We start from the raw sequence: 26,148 nt of genomic DNA, 5'->3' as shown, positions 1-26,148 counted from the left end.
AGAAGAATTAAGATTCCTGGTTTTGAAACAAAGGACTGTTATTCAAAGCACAGCAAGCAATAATATTTGTTGCTTCTCTTTTCTTCCCAAGTCCCAGAAGGTGGCATGATGACCCCTGTGGATGCTGTTGACTTAGTGGGTTTGTGTCAGTGCTGAGGAACCCAGAACTGAGCACTCTTTGAGGGAGTTGGAAATACTATAGCAAGCAGCAATCCAGTTAAGTCCCCTCTCCCTACCTCTCCCAGAAGTGAGTAGTTACAGCAGAGTGTGGTCACCTTGAACTTCTAATTGCCTATGGAACTAGGTACAAAAATGCTCAGGATCAGGAGATGGGTATGTCTTGTGTTCTGGCATATATACAAGTATGTGCAGCCCATAAGACCCCATGAAACTGCCTGCCCCAAGATTTTATTACCTTTAAATGGGTGAAGTAAATAATAAAGAGACTTAATAGTTTCCATTTTAATAATTTATAATCACAAAATTTATTCCTTAACATACACTTTTCAACATATATTTTCAAAGCTACTCCTATAAATTTACCAATAAAATTTTTCAAGTTTAATCTTTGAGATATGCCATAAAAAATATGAACAGAACAATGAGAGAGGACATATATGAGATATTTGAGTAAAAGAGTAAATATTCTGCTCATTTTTCATATTTGCCCTCTATATTCTTTTAAAAGATGATAGAAAGCTGAATACAGATTAGAAACCCAGTTACACTGAAACCAGGAAGAATTAATAGAAATCACTTTCTTTCCATAATCAAAAAGTTTTAGTTCTGCTACAAGCACTTGAAAACTCTTATCATCAAGAAAGGCATGAAATCTTGAGTGTTCTTTAAGATATTTTGATACCCCAAAGGAAAAAAGAAGCTTGACTATAATTTTATGTTTTCTCTGTCCTTCTCAAAGAGTTTGCAGGTGACTACTGATGCGCCAGCCTAGTTTCTTACCCTTGGACCAATCATATTTGCTTAAAGCTTGATCACCACAGAGAGCAGAAAAAGGCTAGCTTTAATTCAGTCCCCTTAATTATACCTCTATTCTGGCATCTCTATTTTCTCTGTTTTTTTTTTTTTTTCCCCAGAAAGTACCAGAAACATTCCCATAAGGGTCTTTGTTAGTCCGTCTGCAGGAAATATACTACATCTAGAGATCACCATGGCTCAGCCTTGCCTACAGGGATTTTCTCAAATGTCCCTTTAGGAAGCCTTCTGGAAAGTATGGTCAGCTATATTTCCAGTAAGAAAGGAAATGCAAAACTAAGGGTCATTGCTGAATTTGTAACATGAATGTCTAGTCAGTTGTGTTAAGGGCAATAGGTTTTTAGCTTCTTGGGATGCCCTAAGTAGAACTTGAGTGTATTGCTGTCTTTTCCTGTGTCACATCTTTTTGAAACTTCTTTATTCCAATAGTGAGCACTTCAATTTAGACCATGCTGACTGAGCCAAGAAAGCCAGATGGGTGAGCCCTGTGTCTTTGTTCATAAGCACTTTAGATAAGATAGGAGGGGCTGTTTGATATGAAGATGGTTGAAAATGGGAAAATAATAGGTCCTTTTTCTTTAGCTCAACACTAAAGAATCTTCTGTGATGATAGTAATGATCTATATCTGCACTATCCAATATAGTAGCCACTTAACCACATGTGACCTGAAGAACTGATTTTTAAATTTTATTTAATTTAAGTTAATTGTAACATCCACATGTGGCTGGTGATTCCCAGATTGATCTGTGCAGGTATAGACTTTGCCTTTATTATAAATTACAGCAGGCAACAAACATCCTTTTGTCTAAAAGTCATCCAGCTAGAATGACTCTTTTCAATCAATCTCACAATGTTTCTATTACTATTCAGGAAAATATTTTAAAAATATAAAATAAAAAATCTAGGACAGACAGCTGTTGAAAATGTCTCAATTATAAGAGAGCTCTGAAATTTTAGCTTACACAATTTTAGCGTACTCTAATCCCTTTACTACCCATTTTTTCACCATTTTAAAAAACTTAAAAATAGACTCAAAAATCTTTCTACTTCTGGAATGTAGTGGATTTTATCTAAATGTCCACGATTATTATTATATATAAAGGTTAATTCATAAAATTGGGGCACAGTTCACAAATAAAAGTTCACAAATGCATAACTGCTGAGAGTCTAATGAAAATGATTACAACTAGACCTAGACTGGGTCAGTGGTTGGGGTGAGTGGACAGGCAGTGGGAACAAAGTTAGAGATCTGAGAAACTAACAGCAGAATGTGCCCAGCCTCTTAAATGCTTTAAACACAAATGAAGAAGTCCTTCAATATTTTAAGCATGTCCTGCAGATGAGGCTAACTTGACATATACTGTTTTATCGTATGAGTCAAGACAAATCACAGAGTACAGTAATGAATGTTGAAGTCTAAGGAATAAAGTGCTACTGTAATGACTGTGAAAGAAGAGCTCAGTTAATATTCTCTTTCCCTGCAATATCACATTTTGCAGATACTTTGTGTGTGTATATATAGCAATAGATACTAAATTGCTCAGCCACCTTGAATATATGTTAAATGACACTAGCAAAGTAATTCCTATTATTAAAATTGATTGGGCCCCATTATATTTTAATGTCTTCCTATTCCTAATTTAAAGCTGTAAAACATGTAATATATCTTGTCAGATGCTCCTGACATATAGATACCTGCTGGACAGGGAACAATCCTACAGCATTAATCAACTACCCAACTTATATATTTTTTAAAAGATTTATTTTATTTATTTATGCATACAAGAGCTGGGGTGTAGGCCAGAGGTGTCAGGGGTGGGGGTAAGAAGATTCACCAGTGACAGAGTGGGGAGCAGAACAGGTAGATCTACTGGAATAAACAGCTGAGGGGAGCAGCTGGTGAGACAGGAGAGGTCTGCTGTGCTATGTGGGCTAGCTCCCTGGCTAGGGATAGCTTCACAGTGCTGAGACTTAACCCTTTGCACCACCAGGGAGGTCCCCAACTTACATTTTTTATTTTATTAAATTTTACAAAATTTTGAACAGAGCACATTTTACTTCTGCAACCTCAAAATGTTTATGATCATTTAAACTAAATTTCTACCATTTTACAGAATACAAAATATTGCATATGGGCAATTTTCTATTGCCTGTGCCCCTAGGAGATGATCAAAAATAGTTTTAAGCTCTTTAATTCCAGCCCAAATCACTTGTTATTTGACTTGAGATGCCATTTGTTTCTTAACCTCTTCCTAACTGTATTTCGCTTAGGCTGATCAAATTATTTTGTGTCCCAAAAGCTTGCAAACGTCATCGCTAAGGGTTCTTTTTGGAAAAAGTGGGAAATTAAATTATGGCAGTTGGAAGTTTATCATTTAATGTTCTTATCAACCCATCATTCTCTATAAATTGTATACAGGAGGCTGCTGTCTCTTCAATGGACTTTGACCAGCCACCAAGATTTCCAGCAAAGTAAGGAAAGAGGCTAGCAGAAATCTGGTTAAAGTAAGACACCTGTTTCAAAAAGAAAATACAATATTTTAATTTCTTATTGACTCGGAGCTTTTTGAAAGGGGGATCTGAATCTTGTAAGGGAGGCTATGACCCTGATCTCCTGGGCACCTTCTGGAATGGCTCTGAAAGGATGACCTTAGGATTCCCAATGTGTGAACACACATTATAGATTTACAGTTAATTAGGAAATTGGGGTAAATGAATTTTCAATCTCTGTAGGAGCAAATTAATCTGCAGATGTTTCATCAAACTTACAGTGCATGAACTGCTGTCAATAGCGTGGATGAGAAATCCAGCACATATGATTTCACTTCTGATGTACTGTGGAGAAGGTGGGACTGATGGCAGAATAATTGACTTCATTGCCACTGTGAAAATGTTCCTAAAAGATAAAAGGATATTTTCTAAGTTCTTTTTGAGAAGTGAAGAAGAGTTGTTAAAAAACAGGTTCCTAGATTTAAAACGATGTATCTATGTAAGCGGAAGTGAAACTATGGAGACCCATTCATCTTCTAGATGAGTAGTTTGCATTAGAAAATAATCCCTATATTCAGGCAGAGGAAATAAAAAGCCATGGGTGTGTTCTGCCTGAGATTTAATACACTTGGCATAATTACACAAAGATGCAGTCAAACTGGTTTCATTGTACCCTAATGTGTCATAATTTCAGTCTCTTCTCGTTTTTTGATTTAAAAACATACCCGTTGTCTTACCAACTATAGAGAATCCTACAGACTAACAATAGAAGTCTTCTTCAGTCTACCGTAACCACAAACCACTTCTATCCTAGGATGATTACTTTTAACATTTTGTTCTATATTGTTCCATACCTTTACCTTCTGTGAACGAATATAAGAAAATACATATATATTGACTTCCACAGAAATATTGTCATTTTATGAATATTGGGCCTACATTTTGATTTTTCATCTAACATTAATTCCTTGGAAGTATTTCTATATTAGTACCTCTATAGTGCTCTTATCCTTTTTATTATTTATTTATTTATTTATTTTTACAGTTTTCATAAAGGTCTATTTCATTATTGGTGGGTAGCGCATTTAACAGTTAAATACATTTAAATAATGTATAGGTGACTGCTCTTCTGCAGCATTGGTAACTAGATACCCAATCCAACTAGAAACCAGCTAACAAGTAACTGTCTAAATATTTAAAATACAGCTCTTGTTTGTAGATCATCCTTTGTTTCTGATCACCTTCATGGAGGGTGGGGGCAGGAAAGTGGAGAGGGGAGAGCGCCTGCTGGTCACACCGGAAATATATTAAGGCCAAATCTTCTGATATAAAATCTCAGAGGTTTCTTTTAGCTGGATTAAGCCTCCAACTCCAGGGCAAGGCCAAGTTTGTGGCCTCCAGCATTAATGCTCTTCCCATCTACCAGAGCAGACAGTGTAAGCTTCACACCAGGCCTCAGAGTCTGAGTGTAGCCCACTCCAATTAAACTAGAATTGTTGACTTTTGCAGAAATAGAAGCAGTGGGATCCAGCTGATATTAGCTGCAATACCAAAGTGAGTGCAGTTGGTACCTGATGTCCAAGCAAGGTTTACTGAAGTATCAAGATCTTCACATACTTTCTGATAAATTGATCCTCCAAATTCTGTCCCATCATTGACATTAGTGTGTAGCTGGAAGTCCCCAGTCCTGTAGCCTACTGCAAAGTTATTCCTTGTCAGCTTCAATTTGGCACTATCAAAGGTCATCTGGTACCCAGAAAGCCAGCCCTCATAACCAAAGACAGCTGAACCATGGATTGCAGGTCCAGCAAAATCAAAGTCAACATCACAACCAAGGTTTATACACTCTCTCTTGTAAGAAGACTTGATTTTACCACTTTTCTTTCCTGTGTTTAGTGAAAAAGTGGTATCAAATGTCAACTTCAAACCTTGACAGATCTGGTCTTCAATAGCAATTTCTGTTCCCAGAGTGTTATCAGTGTTCCATTTCTCTGTGAAAGTCAGACCATACTCACACCACTTATATTTGGTCTCCAACGTCCCAGTAACTTTACCAGTGTCTGTATTAGATGAACCAGATGTTGAGAATTCCTCACCACTGCATGACTTTGTTTTCACATCCAGTTTCACCAACCCAAAACCAAATTCTTTGTTGAAAATATCTCTGGCAGCTTTGCCAAGGTCAGCATATGATGGAGGAATACACATTGTCCGCGGGCAGCTCGATCTGTAGGATGCCATAGCGAGGCCGTGGGAAGAGGTGATCTGTTGGTCTTCTGAGGGTGGCGGCCGCCGCCGTTCCGCTGGTAGCTGAGGCCGGTCGTCTAGCTTGAGGTCCAGCTGCAGCTGCCGCAGCTGGAGGGCAAAGGGAAGGTCTTATCCTTTTTAATGATGGCACAGCTGTATTATTGGCTCTACCATAATTTATAAGATGGCCCTTCAATTTATTTCTAGTATCTTTTGCCATAATAAATGGTAGGACCCTGAAGATCCAAGTGTGTTAATATTCATGTATGTGAGTGATTACGTCTATGGACCAGCTTTGACATAGTAACTACTACTAGCCAGTTCCAGGTGTAGACCTCAGCTATCCTGGCAGCCTCCACTTCTTGTCTCTTTGAAGACTTATTCTTGGGATACTTCCCCTTAGAACCTAGACATTGTGCCCCAAGAAGTCCAGTGCCCATAGAGAAGTCATGGACAGATGCTGATCCACAGCCCTAACTGACAGCCAGCTATTTTGTATGTCTAGTACAGTCAAGCCTTTGCATTTTCTCAACCTATTCCTGGTGTTTTATTCAACTTTCACCACATTTTCACTAATAATGGGCATAGAGTAAAAGACAAGGGAACTGCTTTTGGCATCTTTGGCTGTTTGTGCATGGCTGGCACTTAACAGATGATTGTTGATACTTTTTTATTTTATTTTATATATTTTTTACATCATTTTTCATTTTTGCACAATGTAGTCATTTACATCTTGGTTATATTCCCCATACAATTCCCACCCCCCCTTATTTTGACCCTCATCCCTCCTCCTTTTCCCCCACCTCCCCGCAGTGTGTCTCTGGTTTATAGTGCTTGTTGATTTTGATTTTTACTTTGCTATAATTAGTCTTTTTCCTGGTCCCTTACTTAGGTTTTCTAAATTCTTGCTATGAGTGAGACCATCCAGTATTTTTCTTTTTCTTTCTGGCTTATTTTGCTGAGCATAATCCCTTCCAGCTCCATCCATGTTGCTGAAAATTGCATGAGTTTATCTATTTTGCTTGCTGAGTAATATTCCATTGTGTATATATACCACATCTTCTTGATCTAGTCATCTGTGTTTTTGGTTATTTGGGTTGTTTCCATAGCATAGCTATTGTAAATAGTGCTGCTGTAAACATAGGGATGCAGGTGCCCTTTTGAATTAATGTTTCTGTGTCCTTTGGGTAAATACCTAGGAGTGGAATTGCTGGATCTTATGGAAGCTCCATCTTTAGCAGGTTGAGGAAACTCCACACAGCTTTCCATAGTTTGCACTCCCACCAGCAGTGCAGGAGAGTTCCTTTCTCTCCACATTCTTGCCAACATTTGTTGTACCTAGTTTTTTTAATATGTGCCATTCTCATTGGTGTAGTTTTGATTTGCATTTCCCTGATTACAAGTGAAGCTGAGCATTTTTTCATATGCCTGTTGGCCATTTGCATTTCCTCTTTGGAGAACTTCCTTTTTAGCTCTTCTGCCCATTTTTTTGACTGGATTATTCACTTTGTTTTTGTTGAGTCTCGTCAGCTCTTTGTAGATTTTTGTGATCAGTCCTTTATCATTGGTGTTGTGTGCAATTTTTTTTTCCCAGTCAGTGGGGTGTCTCTTTGTTTTGGTTACTCTCTTTTGCTGTACAGAAGCTCTTTAATTTGATGTAGTCCCAGCTGTTTATCTTTGCCTTAGCTATCACTGCTTAAGGTGATGAGTCTTTAAAGATGTTGCTGAGGTGTATGTCATGTAGTGTTTCGTCTATATTTTCTTCTATGTATTTTATGGCTTCAGGTCTTATGTCTAGCTCTTTAATCCATTTTGAGTTGGTTTTTGTGCATGGTATGAGGTGGTAGGCAAGCTTCATTCTTTTGCATGTAGCGACCCAGTTTTCCCAGCACCATTTATTGAACAAACTTTCTTTGCTCCATTGCATATTCTTTGCTCCTTTGCCAAAGATTAGTTCACCATAAATCTGTGGGTTTATTTCTGGATTTTTTATTCAGTTCCATTGGTCCGTGTGTCTATTCTTGTTCCAATACCATGCAGTTTTGATTATTATGGCTTTGTAGTATAGTTGAAATCTGGGATTTCCTTTTTTTTCAGGAGAGCTTTGGTTATTTGGGTTTTTGGTGGCTCCATATGAATTTCATCAATATTTGTTCTATTTCTTTGAAGAAAGTCATTGAAATTTTTATTGGAATAGCATTGAATCTGTAAATTGCTTTTGGTAGGTTGGCCATTTTGATAATATTAATTCTTCCAATCCATGAGCAGGGGATGTCTTTCCATTTCTTTGTGTCTTCTTCTATTTCTTTTAACAGTGTTTTATAGTTTTTTGTATAGGTCCTTCTCCTCTTTTGTTAGATTTATTTCCAAGTATTTGATTTTTTTTTGTTTCAATAATAAAAGGGATTTTTTTAATTTCTTCTTCTTCAGATTTATTGTTTGTGTATAGGAAGGCTACTGATTTTTGTGTGTTGATTTTGTATCCTGCTACTTTACTAAACTGATTGATTAAAAATATGAATGCTTCATGAATTTGTGTGTCATCTTTGCTCAGGGGCCATGCAAATCTCTGTATCGGTCCAATTTTGGCATATGTACTGCCGAAGCAAACACTGATCTTTTTTTTTTTTTAATGATAACTAAAGGTCCGTGCAAAACAAATTCAGATGAACATCATTCAAGACCAGAAATGCCTACATTGACTTCCTTATTTTCTTAACTTTTTTCCCCCATTCTGTATTATAAAACATTGCTATAATACTTGGATTGCATATACTCACCCATCTTTGATAGGTCTTCGTTGTGATACAAGTATTACCAAGTCTTTGGGTTTTTCATCATTCACATTCGGACATGTGATATAATATATCTGATCATCTTCACTCACCCAGTCTATGACCTCACAGGACCTAAGTAAACAGAACAGTGAAAGAAAGGCTGCACCTTTTCACATGCTAAAATAAGGCACTTAATACTTTTGTTTTCTTAACTTCATTATTGGTGTCCACATTCACCCTTCTGCTCACATAACCATCCCCCTAAGGCTAGCATTGTTTCTCAGGCTGTTTTTAGAAAGAGTTGTTTGGTCCGAAGGAATATTTCAGCCTGTGATGGTGAGAACAGTAACTATCTGATTCAAAGATCATCGTCCTCAACACTTCACAGAAAAGTACTTATTTTCCACAAAATTGTTTTTCTCTAGAATCAAGTAATATTTTGAAGACAAGTGAATTAGATGAAGAACTCCAAAAAGGATTCTTAGGAAAATGAATATGATATGTTGGCAAGAGCACTAAGTTTGGAGTCAAATAACTTGAATTTGAATCCCAGATTACCACTTAGCAGCTATGTTATGTTGGGCAAGTCACTTATTTTTTCATCTGTAAAATGTAGATAATAATACCTATGGGGTTATTGTGAGTGTTAAGTGAAACATTTACCATACTGCCTAAGCCATAGTACATGCACAGGAAAAGAAAGTTCAGTAGAATTTACTCATTCATTCAATTTGGCTGGAATGTCAGGTGATAGAAAAAGTAGTGGAAAAAAAATTTTTAAAAGAATTAATACCAAAGTTTAGGCATTGTTCTTGCTTAAAAGCTTTATACTTAAATAATAACTACAAATATTGATGCGAGAAAATCATGAAGTGTTTTCTGTTCTTGGAGTGTTTTATTGTGATAGTGTTAACTAGGACTTTTCATTCTAATATCTATACAAATGTAACACATGACCCCAAAGATGCCACACTTGAGTGGTATTAAATTGTTTATTATGTTATATTAACCATGTGAGGTTTAAATGTTTTAAAGTGGAACCTGTACCTCAATAAGAAGTAAATAGTAATGCTTAATATAATAGGAAGCTTATCTTACCAATCCTTTTCTTTTAGCAAGATGTCTAGAGGCCATGAGTGCTGTAGCCCAGGAGTTGGGATTCCTTGGAGGAAGGGGTGTAGCCTGAGTGCAGTCAGTCCCTGTCAGGGCAGTTGACAAAGTGCATAGCTCAGAATTCTAGGAAATGAGGGGATTTGGGGGAGATTGAATTAGGGATGCAGGAGACGGGAAGTAATGGAAGTAAGAGAGTGGACGTGATCATGGAGAAAGGGAAGGCTGCCTTTCACCTCAGTATTCATACAGCTTCCTCTCAAAGCTTCTCATCAGGGAGTGCTGCTTCACAGAAAAAAAAGGATCTGCTAATTAAATGTCAAGGATGGGAAGTGGGAAGAACAATTAGATAGTCACTTCCTCAAGGGCAATGGGATTGTTATTGCAGTATGGGAGTGTGGAATTAAGAGACTGGCAGACCTGGGTTCCAGTTCTATTACTTTACTGTTTGTACAAATTTTGTCAATTTTGGAACCTCTCTTTTGTTAAACTGGAATAATATCAGGTTTGAAAAGTTATTGGTAGGCTGACAGATATGGGTAACCTATCAACCAAGTTTGTCCACTCAATACAGTTGATAAATTATTATAATGGTTGTTATTATGTTGCAAATAGTACCTGATACAGTTCCTATGTAGAGCAAGTTTTAAAAATATTCTTTAATTAATTAAAAAAATCAGTCATATGGTACAGTGGAGATGGACTGAAATGCAGAGGTAATCTTTTACTTGATGTAAGGGTTGGTTAAGAAAAAAATCAAATTTGTCTTACACATAGTGGGGGTCCCACAAAGGTCTCTTCGTAAAGTCAGATAAGAGATGATAAGCCAAGTGTGCTGGTTTTTCCACATGCTTTTCAACCCAAATGGATAAAATATCGTGTTCTTCCAGAGTATATATTTTTATCTAAAAGGTAATAAAAAAATTACCTAAGAATTGATGTTTACTTTAAAAACCATAAATATATATGTTGATAGGTTGATAACAATGAAGTGAAATGATGATAGTAATTTCACTTCAAATACTTGCACATCTAGAGCTCTGGCCAGGATGCTAAACCCCTGTGTCCTCCAAAAAAAACCTGATATAAGAGTAGCTTATTTAATTATTATGCTGTAGTTTTTCTCATAACAAATGAAGAACATAGCTTTTCTATTTCTTTTTATGATATTTCCCTGACTCTCCCCAGGAGCAACAGAAGATATCACCAGGCTGCTAGGCAAGTCAGTGCCTCATCTCTCCGCAGAGCTCTTGGAGTCAGGCTGTATACCTTAGGGCATTTTCCTAGGATGTCAGGCATGCCTTCAAGTAGCCCAGGGGGAGCCAGCAAGCAAGCCAACCACCTCCAGAACCAACTCACACCCTCAACAGGGTCCCTGAAGCACCATATTTCTTCAGCACAAAGCATTCTTCCATTTGTGAATCACAAGGGCTCATCCTTCTGGGAGGCCAATGCCTATATTCTAATGCTTATTCCTTAGATAAGACCTGTTTTAGGAACCATTTGACATATACTTAAATATTTATGTATCCCTCTTTCCTCTGAACTCTCCTTCTCCTTTGCTTTTGCTAGTAATAGGAGATAAGTGTTTAGCTAAAAGCACATTTCTATCCTGTCCATTTTCTCACTGTCTTTCAGGATGCTTTGAAAGTAGTATTGAAATTTGCTCTCTTCTAACCATTCCCATAGCAACAAGCTATGAGAAGACAAACAAACATAGGGTTAAGACTTCACTGCAGTAATCAAGCAGATGGAAAAATCAGACTGTTAGGGAGAAAGTCTTCATATCTTTAAGAAGAGAATGCAGAAATGAGAAACTGACTAAAACCAGTGTCATAGTGACACTTTGCTTATGCAGTTTTGCCTCTTCAACTGATCTTAGTAACAAGCCTATCTTTAAATCCAGTCTGCAAAGGAGGATATGAGTTAAACTGGGTATTTAGCAAACAGAAAGAAAATCATCAGTGGGGCTCTGGATAGTTGCTGAGTCTCACCCCAGCATGGCCATGCCTGACTTTTCCTCCTCGATAGCAGGAGTAGAAGCAATCCATGGGTATAAGTCCAAAGGGAGGTCACCTTAGTAAAGTTTGGTGGCCTTGTGACTCTAACTCAGCCTACTGGTGCTCCATAATGTCAGAGCAGGCAAGGAAAGGTGGCCAGGGTGAATTCCATAACCTTGGTCAGATTCTGGCCAAGGGGCAGTCATGGTCATCCATGGGTAGAGTGGGATATAATATTGGGCTGAGCAGTTGTTAAGGGCAGAATTATAGGTACCTTGGTGGTGGGGGTGGTATGGTAACATATATCTGAAGAGGTAGAATCCTATACCTCTGAATCATATACAGTAATATAAACCCATGTTACTTCAATAAAACAAACAAACCCCAAGAGCTAGGTTACCATAAGACTCTTAACAACATTAAACCGAGATTTTCTGGGGAAAAAAGAGAGTTGAATTGTGTATCCCACCTCTTCCATTCGTAAGTTAAAATCCTAAACTTCATAACCTCAGAATATGACCTTAGTTGGAAATCAGGTCATTGTTGATATTAAGTTAAGATGAAAGGCCTCTAATTCAATATGGCCTGTATCATTATATAAAGGGGAAATTTGGACATAGACATACACACTGGAAGAACACCACATGAAGATGAGGGCAGAGACCACATGATGCATCTACAACCCAAGGAATGTCAAAACTTGCCAGCAAACCACCAGAAGCTAGAAGAGAGGCCTGGCACAGATTCTCTCATACTGCCTCCAAAGGAACCAGGTCTGTCAACACCTTGATCTCAGACTTCCACTTTCCTAACACAGAGACCATACATATCTGTTATTTAAGCCACCTAATTTGTCGGATTGCTGTGGCAGCCCTAGGAAATTATCACAGCTCTTCTCCAGGAAGCTGTTCCCCATCCTAGAGCCAGAGCAAACATTAAGTTCAGTAGCTACAGCTAGATTCTGCCCTTACAAACCACTAGGTTTATTTATCCAATGCCCTATGTAGTATTGGATGAGTGAATGATATTTTGATTCTTCCCCCAGAAGATGAAGGTAGCAGAAATTCCTCATTGCTCTGCCATCAGAATCAATGCTATTGATGCAGACAAAGCAGATGAGGAGACAGTGGTTGTTCTTGGCTCTCTTTAAATCCAACGGGTTTAGAAAATCCCAGCTTTTTTTAGTGAAAATTTCTCTAAGACTAATTCTCCAAGAAAATGAGTTCCCTTTCATAGAAGAATATAAGTTAAATCCCATTTGTAACCAACTCAAATGCTGCTTATGAATGCTCAGATACCAGCAGTGATGCAAGAGGCATATTTCATCTTAGTAAAAGAAAACAGTCTTGAAGAAGCAGATTTCATCTTAGTAAAAGAAAACAGTCTTGAAGCATCTTTTATGAGGGATGAAGAGAAACAGACTTGGTTATGTTATGTTAAATCTGGGTGTCTGCATCTCTAAACCAAGTAAAGATGAAACTGACTGGATCCAGAGAGGGTAAAGAGGACCCTGAAAAGATTCAAAAATGATGACAAGACATAATAAAAGCTAACAACCTAAAACAAAGCAGAGGAGGTCAAAATTGAAGAGAACTGATGAAGTAGCATCTGAATTTGATTTCAGGGCAAGGTGACCAAACTGCAACACTGAGGATCTGTTAGTAAGTACAATGGGACTACCAGTAATGATGGGACAACTAGGCCTGTCCCAAGAAAACCAGGACATATGTTCACCCTATTTTAGAGGTTGCTGCTTCGTTGATGATGAAAAACAGTTCTCAATGAACTGTGAACATATATTTCTGGCATTGCTGTGCATGTCCTTAATGCCAGGCGCTGCTGTGGTCTGGGACTAGAGTAGTGAGCGAAATGGCTTTCAGAGAGTTTGCAGTCTAGTTAGTGTGGGCGTCAGCTTCAAAGAGTTTCCTAATACACCTCTGAAACAAAATTAAAATCCAAATGATATACACTGACTTAAATTTGGTGACAGGCAAACCTTGTAAAAGGTGCTACGGGAATTCTATGGGCACTACACCTGAGGCGGGGCGGGGTTGGGAGGAGAAGCAAACATTGTTTAAAAATGAACAATGATGTAAAAAAAAATATTAAAAAACAAAAAATTAAAAAAAGGTGCTAAGATACAAAACAGGACAAGCTGTTTTTTCGCAAGAATTTATAATGTTAGAGAATAAGACTGTTTTGTATTATGTAGGAATTAAATACTAGTTCCACATAGTTGTGGAAGAAATGGCACAAAACAGTGTATAATTAATTGAAAAAATGGCTTTAAAGAAGTAATTGCTATAGGAGTTCCTGAAGGGAGAAGTTCCTTTAGCCAGGGGTGATTAAGAGTGTCTTCATGGAGAAGCATTTGTCCTGGGTCTTGAATACCAGGTAGCACTAGAGCAGATGGTGGGGAGGAGAGAGAGGTGGAATATGAGAACTAAGGTCAGAGGTAGGAATATGAGAGTGTGTTTGAAGAACCCCAAGTCAGCATGGAGTATAGAGACAGGAGTGGAAAAATATTGGACGCTTAGAAAGTTTCCCAGAAAGATTTTTCACCTTGAAAAGATCAGTAGAAACAGGACCACCACCAACCATCACAGCAACTTCCAATTACGAAGACAATGGATTGTTGCCTACCTTTTCCCCAGGGCTGGTAACCTCCCAACCACTTTTGGCTGCTAACTTTTTGAGAGCTTCCACGTTGCTATTACTCAGGAATTCCTAAAATAGAAATATTTTGTAAGCTCTGAGTTCAGTGCATAGATGTGTGATCAAATGTTTTCTACTTAGAAAATGGGTGCTGTTACAGCGGAAGTGAACTAGGCTACAGGTAACATAATTTCTTTTTTCTTCTTTTTTAAAGATTTATTTATTTTTATACAAGAACTGGGGTACAGGTCAGATGCGCAGGAGGGTGAGAATATTCACTGGAGACAGAGCTGGGAACACAACAGGCAGACTGAAGAAATACACTGCTGAGAGGAGGAGCAGCGGGCGAGACAGGAGAGGTCTGCTTCGCCTTGTGGGAATCTTGCCAGCCGGCTGGGATTGAACCCGCGCTGCAGAGGCTGTGGACAGCTTCACAGTGCGGCACCCAACTGCTTGCACCACCAGGGAGGCCCCTACAGGTAACATAATTTCTGTCTTGAATGTGTGATTCAAAATTCAGACTAGGTGATGGGAGGCCTAGATGCTTATTAGCAAATTAGTATTACTTTCAGTGGTGTACTGAGTAAAGACAAGATTATCCTTCATTATGACTTGTAATCCACATGTAATAAGTAAACTTGGATTTCTCTTTATGTTTTAGGGTGTAAAACATTAACATGTCTATACTTTGTTGTGTTGAAAAATGCAAACTAGTGGGTATGTCATTGTGCACAACCAGCTTTTAACTTGGTTTTGTCTCGTCTTGGAATGACTGGTGATGGAATGCACCTTTCACCTAGTGTATGTAGGCACAACTCACAGCAGGTAAACAAGGGGATTTTTGTTTTCGTGATAATGTGATCTTTACAGGAAGAGCTCCAAGACATAAAACTCACCTGGTTGCTTACATCCCAGTGTACACAGAGTGGAACCACTTCTTTGTGGGAAATAAAATATTTTCTGGAAAAAAAATCAAAAATGTTAAAATAACAGTTTTCTTTCCTGCATTAAATATACAACAGTAACCATGGCACTTTCTTGAACTGAAATCTGTTTTAAAAAGATGCTTTTACTGGTGGAACAATCAAGAAGAACAATTTCCATCACAGTAGCCTCCACAATCAGAAAACATCAGACCTTCTCTTTGAACTCTGTGGGAATGAAGACCCAGAGAGAGGCTCTTTGTTATGTAGTTGATCAGATAAGAGTTGGTTCTACAAAATCTTTACACCTATGTCCCTTACCTGCCTAGGCGAATTCTTTTGCGTGCAATAGCTCCACGGTATCGTCTAAAATCATCCTTTAATGAAAAACAAAGTAAAATCAATGAAAGTCTTATTTTAATGCTACAGTCTTCAAGTCTCTCTCTTCTAAGTCAGTTGAAGGTGCTAATTGGGACATGGTATCTCTGCGTGAACAATCCTCATCACCCACAGGGGCAGGTACATGGATAAAAGCACAGCCTTTACAGATCTCTTTTCTTTTCTTTTCTTTTTTCAAAGTAGTCATTGTGGTCATTTCTGACACAAGAATTATCCAAATATCTCACTATCTTGTTTTTAGACAAGATGAAAGTTTGCCATAAGGCAACCTCAGGACAAGGGGAAAGACATCGTTTAATGATTGTGGAGCAGCTTGGAGAACTGGATGTAAAGGGACATATGACATGCACCAAATAACTCCTTGAGGTTGGGCAGAAGTGAGGTCTTTGAAACCTCCACCAAATGAATGGTGATTTGGAAAAAAAGAGAAAAAGCCAATCTCATGTTGTAATGCAGGGTTTCAGAGGTCGCTGCTGGTGAGAGGATTCAGGGTAGAGCTCAGTACCCACAGCCTCCCCCAGGTTCCATGGTCTGATCCCAAACCTCACATGCTAATAACTGACCTTTGAGGTGGGCTTGATTCTGGGAAATGTGACCAGTTCTTCCTTATCATTGACAGCACGGTAAATGAGAAAAGCACTGTTGATGTGTCTACCTCGGCCCTCAGACCACTCCTGACAGTCAAAGGCCTCCACTCGCACACCCACCTCCACACTGCAGAAGAGGACACAGGCCGTGAGCAGAGAGAGCAGAGCACACGCCGCTTCCACAGCAGCCATCACCCCTTCCTCCAGGCGAGGAGCGAAGGAGGGCCCTCAGCAGATCTATGCCAACGTGCAAATCTACTTCACTGGGCCTGAGGGTGTGATATATAAGCACTTGGGAGTATTTCCAATTCCAAGTGGGAAAAAGGCCAGTTGGGACTTTATATACATTCATGAATATTTTCTCGTAATGGGGAAGTAGGGTTTGTGCCAAAATCTTTCTTTCCCCTGAAAACAATAGTTCAGTAATTAAAAAGAATCAAACACTGGAATTCTATAGGAAATATAAGTACTCTTTTCACATTTAAAAAGCAAAGGTACTAAATTAAATCTTCTCATTCATTTTCATCAATAATAATAGAAATAACTGAAGGGTTTTGGACATAATGATGATAAATGACAGGTCCATTTGAGTCAGTTGACCATGTAGTCACTGGAACTCTTTTGCAAGTGAAAGGAAGAGTTAATGATCATGACAAGTATAAACTAAGACCATTCAGGCCAGCTGGGACATAGCTTATATTTATGAGACAGAAACCAACCCATCACAATTTACTCAGAATTTATAAGCAGAACAGAGGGATAAAGTGTGTTTTCAGACTTTGAAGATTAAGTGAAGTTTAAAAAAAATTAGAAGGAACTCAGTTACTTTGAAGTAGTTCCCATGTCACCTTCAAACTGAAATAAAAACAAAAATTTATGAGCGAGTTTAAATTTGCTTATAGTATCCTAGAGGCACTAGGTATGCTTTACCAGTTATGAAATGTGTTGTTGACAATGGCATTGAAGACAAGCCGGTCCCCAACTGTAGATGGTCCCCGAAACTTAAACATGTCCACAGACTTCAGAAAGGGATGTGCCCTACACAGGCGGCTGGAAAGCAAAGGGGATGAGAGAAAAGGGATCATTTTCCAAAATACTTTCATGAACCGCTGATTTGTTTAATGAATACAACAGACAGTCAATGTGCTTTCTAAAGAAACATCTCTTTGAACTCCAGTAAAATAAATAGCCATACGGTGTATGTTGAGAGTGGCTCTGAATGCTACTAGTAAATATTTTGGGAAATACCATGGGATCTTTGCTAAGATATTGGTACTTTTGCTTTTGCGGTACAGTCTTGTTCTTTTTTTGACCTTCAGAAAATCAATCCAGTGTCTCTGGTTCTAATTTGAGGGCTATAGTCACCCTGAGAGTTCATGACTACAATCCTAATAGGGAACTGTGACTGGGGGGTGTGAGTGGGGGGCCAGGAAGGGACTTGCCTGCTGAAGCCACTCACACTAGTTCCTTAGTGTCATAGTTAGCTGCATTCACCTACATACCAACAGATAAGTTTTTTTTCCCACACAGAAAATTACCTGGTTAGCGGCACAAAATCTTGAAGGCTATAAGGTACACATTTTCCGATTTTTTGGTGTGTAAAATTTTGAATTATTTATAAAGAATATTTAATCTCAGTAAGTCACTTCCATAATTTTTACATTTTCAGCTCCTGCTCTAGTCACTGAATTACTCTGATGAATTGTACAGATAAGTGAACAGGCTGCCAATTAATTATATTGTGAGCCTTTATAAGACAACTGATTCAAATGCTTTATTGTGATTAAGAATTACAGTATCATTTTAAAAACAAGCTCTCTTTTTTGTGCATAGTTATAGGAAGGATAACTACAGGTTTCTAACTATAGTAATAACTATAGACATATTAATAATAAAATTAATTTTGGTAGAATGAAACCTTAACAATTTTCAGTAGTTACAAAAATTGTCAGAAGGGCAGATCCTGTCCAAATGTGCTTCAGAGCACACAGTGTTCCTTGATGCTGCTGAACTACCTACATGCTTCCATTAAGAATAAAATAACCATTTTGAAATTGAGGAGCATTTAAAAGTATTCTTCTTCCTCTTTTTATTTTGCAGTTAATCCTTTGGCCATAGCAGTTCTAACTAAAACTTTCAAAAGTCAGATCTAGTGACAAATTGCCTTTTAAAAAGTTGTAACTTGCCTATTTCTAAGTATAAAGGCTGCCTTCTATTTCTATTATACATCTACTTTGTTGTAAGTATTGTTAAATGAGTTGGAGTGTTTACAAGATCAATATAATTCATAATTTAGAGTTAAGCCTTAGAACTGTCATTTCATTTTTATTTTTGAATGAAGAATTTAAACATTCACTTTCAAATATAAAGACAGATCCGTCCAAAGGGAAACAGACAAATGACTTATCATTTTCTCATTTTGATGAAAGGCGACATTGTCCTCTGTTCCCTTGATGAGCCTATAACTGAGTTTTGAACCTTTTCTATTCTCCCCACTGGTCCCAACATTGCATACTGAAGTTAAAATCAAGAACCTTGCAGAAATAGTCGCCACCGTCTCCATCCAAGCCATAATCTGGCCACCAAATGTATTTCCATGATGGTTTGCATGGGGTGGGAGGACAAGTTCAATGCTCTGAACAGAGGTTCCCCTTGTGGAAATCCTTCCTTCCTCTTCTTTGCAAGTGGGATCTGCAAGGTAGATGCAGATGTTAATGATGGTAGAATTCAACATGGAACCTGTGGCTTCAGCATTACCTTTCCAATAGCACCCACATCTCATGGGTTTTTAGAAAAATTAAATTATTCCTGAAGACTTAAAACTCCCAGGGACATAAGTAGGTATTTTTTTCCTACAAAGTGACTTTTATCAGAATGGGATATTTACAGTGAATTAGATATCAGATGAGAAAAGGCCTTTTAGAGATTGTATCTATCTAAAAATCTGGAAATTTTAATTAAAAGAATGGTTTTGTTTATTTAATAATCCATTTTATAGTGCATTTCTTTTCAAAAAAAATTTTATTTCAGAAACATTACATTATAACATTATATAGGTTTCAGTTTCACATCTTATTAATCAATGTATGTATTACTTTAAGTTCACCAGTAAAAATTCAATTCTGTCCTTTACTTTACAACTAACTCTTTTTACCTGATCTACCCATTTCCTTCTCATCTTCTGGTAACTACTAATTTGGTCTTATAGTCTAAAAATTTCATTTTATCTTATTTTGTTTTTTTCATTTGTTTTGTTTCTTTATATACCACTTATAAATGAAATCATATGATGCTTGTCATTCTCCATCTGACCTATTTCACCAAGCACAATACCCTTTAGGTATATGCGTGTTGTTGCAAATGATAGGGTTTCAAAGGGATTTTTTGGTTGTTGTTTATTTCTTTGTTTTTTTATAGCAGAGTATTATTTCATTGTGTATATATACCACATCTTTATTCAGTCATCCGTTAGTGGGCATTTAGGTTGTTTTTAATTTTTGGCTACTGTAAATGGTGCTGAAGTAAACATGCTGTGCATGTATCTCTTCAAGTTACTTTATGTATTCTTTGGGTAAATATCCAGAAGTGGGATAATTGGATTGTATAGAAAATCTATTTGTAATTTTTTAAGGGATCTCTGTATTTCTTTAAGTAATGGCTGCACAATTTACATTCCCAACAATGTGCAGGATTTCCTTCTGTCCACATCTTCTCCAGCACTTGATGTTTCTTGTCTTTTACATAATAGCTATTCCCACAGGTATGAGGTGCTATATCATTGTTTCGATTTGCATTTCCTTAGTAATAAGAGATGAGCATCATTATCACTTCATGTGTCTGTTGACCATCTGTGTATCTTCTTTGGAGAAGTTTCTATTTAGATCCTTTGCCCATTTTTTAAATTTGTTGTTTTCGCTGCAGATTTTTATGAATTTTTTATATATTTTGGATACTAATCCCTTGTTGGATATATGATTTGCAAATATCTTCCCCATCATTAGGATATATTTTCATTTGAAGTAGTTTCTTCATGGTGTAGAAACTTTTTAGTCTGATGTATTCTGTATTGTTTATTTTTGCTTTTGTTTCCCTTGCCTTTGGAGTAGAGTTCCCCAAAGACATCTCTAAGGTTGATGTCGAAGAACATGTTACCTGTACTTTCTTCTATTTATTTTGTGGTTTTAGGTCTTACATATAAGTCTTTAGTCCATTTTGAATTAATTTTTGAGTATGGTATGAGATAGTGACCTAGTTTCATTCTTTTGCATGTGGCTGTCCAGTTTTACCAACACCATTTATTGAAGAGATTTATCTTGCTATACGCTCTTGGCTTCTTTGATATAAGTTAGTTGTCTGTATTTGTGGGTTTCTTTATGGAATCTAAATTCTGTTCTATTTACCTGTGAATCTGTTTTTATTCCAATACCATGCTGTATTGACTACTATAACATTATTGTATAGTTATGAAATGAGGGCACTTGATACCTTCATCTTTGTTCTTTTTTCCTCAGGATTGTTTTTGCTTTTTGGTGTCTTTTGTAGTTATAAGTAAACTTCTTGACTTTTTAAATCTGTATCTGTGAGTAATACCATTGAAATATTGATCTGTGAATTACTTTAGGTAATGTAAGCATTTTAACAATGTTAATTCTTCCAATGCATGCACATTGACTCTTTCCATATATTTCTACCTTCTGTTCTTTTCAGCAATGTCCTGTAGGTTTCAGTGTATAAATCTTACATCTCTTTGGTTAAATTTAGTCCAAACTCTTTAAACTTGAGTTATATTTAAACTTGAGTCGTTTGGGGTGGAGGAAGAGCAGGTCATGGTGGGGAAGGGCAGAAAGAAATTTCGGGAGTGTGGATATGTCATTTTCTTTATTGTAGTGATAGTTTCAATGGTTATATACACTCAAAACTTACCAAATTATACACTTTAAATCTGGGCCATTTATGGCATGTAATTATAACTCAACAGAATTGTTGAAAATAAAGGAATTCAGCTACAAATGACAACAGACACTGAAAATCTGGAGTAGTTTACTGTCCTATACACTTTAGAATGTGGTCTCCTGTGGTTGCAGTTTTGTAATGAATTTAGTCACAAGCAGATAAGACATAACACATTGTACTTTTTTAGTGTCCTTCTGCTTCCTTTGAATCATATCTGCTTCATTTTTTGACAAATTGGTTTTTATACTCCACAATGGAGAAATCATTTACTCTGGCTGCAAAGCAGTAAAATGTATTCAATTATGCTTCCTGCATCATCAAGTGAATCACCAGTTAGACTTAAATGTCATGTGCTGTTGTTGAGAAAGTGCGGGTGGGGAGAGTTTTCAACTCAGGGGTACCATACTGGTTGTAGTGTCAGAGGCAGAGCTGAGCTTGCAGTGTAAGCACACACTACACCCAGCAGCTGTTGGTAACTGGGAATGGCACAGTCACATATAAGAGAGAGAAATGTGTTACAGAGATTTTAAACTTAATTTCTTAGTGGAATTCTTAGATTTAGAATGCATCGATGATCTTTTATTTTCTTCTCCTTACTTCCATCCATCATTTAATTCCTGTTTAAATACATGTAGGTTACTTCCTGTTGTTGAAGTCTAAAAACTCAAATCCTTGTTATGACTTACAAGCCCTTGTTAACTTGTCTCGCCCATGACTAACTGCTCAATCCCCGCCCCCCCTTGTATTCTCTCTCAATCTTGGTCTCTCTCTGTTCCAATGACCCTGACCTATATTTATTTACTGCAATTTAGTGCTGCGTTAAACATTAGGGCATTTGCACACATTCCCTGTCAGAAGCAATTCCTCTGGCCACTACCACCACCTTCTCCCACTTAACTCCTATTCTCTCATGGTTCAGCTCAGTCATTACCTCCTCAGGGAAGACTTCGCTGACCTCCATAGTTAATTCCCACTATTATGAGCCCTTATCCATAAGTACCTACATCATTATAGTTTTATGTCTGTGTGGTAATTGATTATCCAACCCACTCAATACTAAACTCCTTTGGGCTGTGATGTATTTGTTTTTACTCTAATATAATTACTGAATATGGGTGCTCAGTAAAAATGTTTTAAATGAATAAATTTAACTTTGTTGATTTTTTTTTTAATTTTTAAAGATTTATTTTTATTTATTTATTTTATTTATTTATACAAGCACTGGGTACAGTGAGAAGCGCGGGAGGGTGAGAAAATTCACCAGAGCCAGAGCGGGGAGCAGAGCAGGCAGAAGGACGGAAGTACACTGCTGAGGGGAGCAGCGGGCGGCAGGAGAGGTCTGCGCGCCATGTGGGATCCGCCTCCGGTGGCCGGGGAGCAACCGGGGATCGAACTGGCGCTGCAGAGGCTGCAGGCAGCTTTGCAACCCAGTGCTCAACCGCTGCACCACCGGGGAGGCCCTAACTTTGTTGATTTATTCCACATTCAAAGTTCGTACTACCAACATTGTTTCCTTTGGGTTTTCTCATCATTTCTGGACTTCAAGATTTTTTCTTATTTTTTGCCTGCTGAGATGTGTTTGTTTGCAAAGATGTTTGTAAAATTTTATTTCAAAATATTAGTTTTTCCAGACACGGAGTCAACATATTTTTAGATGATTAGAAGATTTTGTTAGATGATGTTCTATAAACATCCCAAACTGGTATTGATTGAGTTTTTAAGGTTAATTTCTATTATTCAAGTGGTCCTTTGAAATTAATTCATATAAATTATCTCTGAAAAAGACTGTTAAATGAAAAAAGAAAGGTAGGTGTATAACTTAATATTGTTACCTCTTACTGAAATATCTATTTTATTTGCTTCAGATGTTATTAGTATCTGCTAATGTGTGCATGTATGTGTATGACAGTTGTCTCTGAGCATGGGAACTGGGTAACTGGGCAGCATGGATGCTAGGAATACTTGACCTTTTAATTGATTCTTCTCTTACCCTTTTGCATTATTCAGCCTGTACATATATTACCTATTGTTAAATAATTTTAAAATAAAAAATTGAGAGCCTTATAATACAAGTGATATTGTGAAAACTCAAATATAGGACAACTCTTTTTACTTTCAGGGTTAACTTCAAAGAAAAATCTACTCATTTCCTATGAAGACATATCTGGCAGACACTGGGACACGAGGAGGTGGGTCATAGGACAGGTCATATGTCACATGCATCAGCTGTGATTTGTGCAAAGACATACTAAGAATAGGTGGCTTCAGTGCAAAGAAGTATGTCTACTTGCAGGAAATTGCCAGCGAATGAAGAAATAGGCTCTCTCAGGTTCGGCTGTGTCCCCAGAGTTGAGGACAGTAAACAGACTTCATTCTTTATGTAGATTTCCAAATAGGGACATACTTGACCAGTGGTCAGTTTCACGGTTTGTACTTTGGATGTTCATTAAATATTGTGTCACCATTCTGCTTGGATAATTTTACATTCACCCCATATTTTCAGATCAGGAACTTAGACCTGAATTGAGGTTATTCCAGACCTACTTTTCTTTCTCATAACCAGAAAGGATTAACATACTGAAGATTTGATTTCTTACTAAACATAATTTAAATGCTCCTAATCTTAAGCCTGTATACATGCCAAGCTTCTAAACAATGACCCAGTGGTACAAGAGCTCCTTCCCAAAAAAGTACTGCTTTCACATAATCCAGTCTCCTTTTCTTTTTTCTTCTGAAAGCATGTGATTTGAATTCAAGTTTCTCATCTTTTAAAAACAGGGATTCAATCATACAACATCTAGAAAATGACTCCAATCTTTTATGTCTGATTTTACAACCAATGCAGAATGCTGGTTGTTTTGTTTTGTTTTTTTTTATCTAAAAATACAGCTCAATAACAAAGATGATCTAGCTGTCTTCCATTAGAACATATTGTCTAATTCAAAACAACTTCATCAGACTTGCAGGGCAGAAGGTGGACAAACTATACGCTCTGTGGCAACTTTAGGTTCTAGGGGTCTGACATTCTTAAGAGAAATTGCTTTTAAGTTCTATGATATCTTGGGTAGCATGGAAGCTAGTAAAGTTTCTCAAAAGAACAAATCAATAAAGTTAGGTTTAAGTTGTGCAAAGGAATGTAGAATAATCTGTGGTAGGGTGCACTAGATAAAACATAATAAAAACAGACTTTAAAAAATATATGATTACAAATTGAACCAACCATATAGATCTATCCTGTTCAACTTCCTATCTGAAGTGGAAGTCAATTGTAATCATTTTACCTCAATATTTGAATGACTATAGTATGTATGAACATCTCTAGTATGTAAAGTAATGTTGGTATTGTGGAGCGCACGCAACGATTGCTGCTGATTTTGTTTATTAGTATAATTTGTGTAACACAGAAGACCCCAATGTTGCCAGTCAAGTTCACCTGGCTCACTTTGCTATGAGTGGGGTGTGAAGGAGGTTTTAATCACTAGGCCTAGCAACACTTTCCAATGAACTGACATTTTTGAGAAAAGCCAGAGTAGCAGAGATCATCATAAATCCTTCCTAGGACAAAGAAATGATAATTTTATGTATTTGATGTATAGGTTTGATAACAATGATATTATCAACGTTTCCTCAATAATGATATTTTATTATCTAGTGTTAATCAGCCTGTAACAGTGACCAAATATTTTTCTCTTCTGAAAAACAATGCCTGTTGACCTTGAAGGCCCACTCTAGCTCCAGGCCATGTCTTCCACCTTCACAGTCAAGTTCTTTGTTAAGAATAGTCTTTAACTGTTGCCTGCAATCCTTCCTGTACATGGAAACCTCTCAAATAGCGATAACAATAACAATTTCTACATGTCCAGCACTGTTCTAAGCAATCTATGTTAACCCATTTAATCCTTACAAAAACCTACTAAGTAATCAGTACCTTTACTGTGCTTTTTATAGTTATGTGTACTTGCCTTTAATCTTGCCCCAGTGAATGGGGAAAACAGAGCAAAACTCAATGGTTTGAGTTTGGGCAATAGGTCCCTGGTAAGAAAATAAATATGCAGCTCCATGCCGGCTAGGAACTGGGGCTGCAAGTAGACGAGCCAATGAGTCTAGTGATCCAAGCTTAGGAGTAAGTAAGCCATAAGAGAAGTAAGTGGGCGACAGAAGCACCCCTATCCTGTGGAACTGGGTCCAAGGAACAGATTTGACCTCTAATGGTTGGAGTACAGGAAAACACCGTGAGAAAACTGAGTTCCTGTCAAATGCCAGCACTGCTGGGAGATACTTCTGGCTGGTTTAGATGACACTTAGAATTCAGTGCATCAGTTTCCCCTGAAAGAAAAGGCTTTGAAATCACCAAACAGCTCTAAGAGCTGTAATGGCCACTATTTCCTTACCTTAGCAAATTGTATTCAAAACATATTTTGGAACTGAGCTGTGATGTTATCTTCTGAGCACAGTGATTTAATTTTAACCCAATGCCGATAACAGGCATTGTCTTTTTTACAAGGTCAGTTATATGTAGAAGTCTTTGAAAAACTCGTTTCCAACCTGGAGATCTTCTGTGGGTTTGTCTCAGACCAGGATGATGTCACTTGGGGCAAGAAGGACTGGACCACACTAACTACACTTCCTTCTCTCCCCCACTTTGCTCGCCATCAGAGGTCATTTCTCCTGGGCTTCAGCAGGTAGGTCAGATATGAAGGAAAGACAGGGGAGAGACAGTGTGAGTCTCCTTTCTCTACTGTTCTAGTCCCACAACATTTCAAAGAGCTGGGGAAATCACAGCCAGATAAATAAGAAACTTTGGCTCATGAAGTCATTGGCAAGTTTCTTAACTGTTCAGTTTCACTTTCCTCCTTTATTAGGACTATATGCAGAGCATATAAAATAATGGATGAGAAACTGTTTAATAACCATGAAGCACCAGATTGATGTTTGGATTGTTGTTTCTTCAATCATTGATCATTATGAGTGCACACTTATTAATAAGGAGCTTCTGGTCTCTTTTGCCCTTCT

The 26,148-nt window shown here is 37.5% G+C and overlaps 1 protein-coding gene and 1 pseudogene across 2 annotated transcripts in view; both read right to left on the bottom strand.

Moving 5' to 3' along the window:
- Positions 1-3,340: 3,340 nt before the first annotated feature.
- ACOT12 (acyl-CoA thioesterase 12) overlaps positions 3,341-26,148 on the bottom strand; it is a gene marked incomplete at both ends in the record, with an annotated part of 38,019 nt that continues 15,211 nt past the window's right edge. The window contains 10 exons of the mRNA XM_084232930.1: positions 3,341-3,508; positions 3,764-3,890; positions 8,512-8,640; positions 10,390-10,523; positions 14,262-14,345; positions 15,170-15,233; positions 15,518-15,573; positions 16,159-16,309; positions 17,113-17,232; positions 18,717-18,873. Coding sequence (XP_084089056.1) covers positions 3,341-3,508; positions 3,764-3,890; positions 8,512-8,640; positions 10,390-10,523; positions 14,262-14,345; positions 15,170-15,233; positions 15,518-15,573; positions 16,159-16,309; positions 17,113-17,232; positions 18,717-18,873 — 1,190 coding nt within the window. The remainder of the gene's footprint in view (positions 3,509-3,763; positions 3,891-8,511; positions 8,641-10,389; positions 10,524-14,261; positions 14,346-15,169; positions 15,234-15,517; positions 15,574-16,158; positions 16,310-17,112; positions 17,233-18,716; positions 18,874-26,148) is intronic.
- On the bottom strand, positions 4,842-5,725 carry LOC311171013 (non-selective voltage-gated ion channel VDAC2-like; annotated as a pseudogene). The gene has a single exon. The product of its transcript is annotated as a non-selective voltage-gated ion channel VDAC2-like (transcript).

The sequence above is a fragment of the Talpa europaea genome, assembly GCF_964194135.1.
Source record: "Talpa europaea genome assembly, chromosome: 5".
Lineage (NCBI taxonomy): Eukaryota > Metazoa > Chordata > Mammalia > Eulipotyphla > Talpidae > Talpa > Talpa europaea.
Note: the sequence above shows the minus strand (reverse complement) of the source record. Positions and strands in the feature narration are given on the sequence as shown.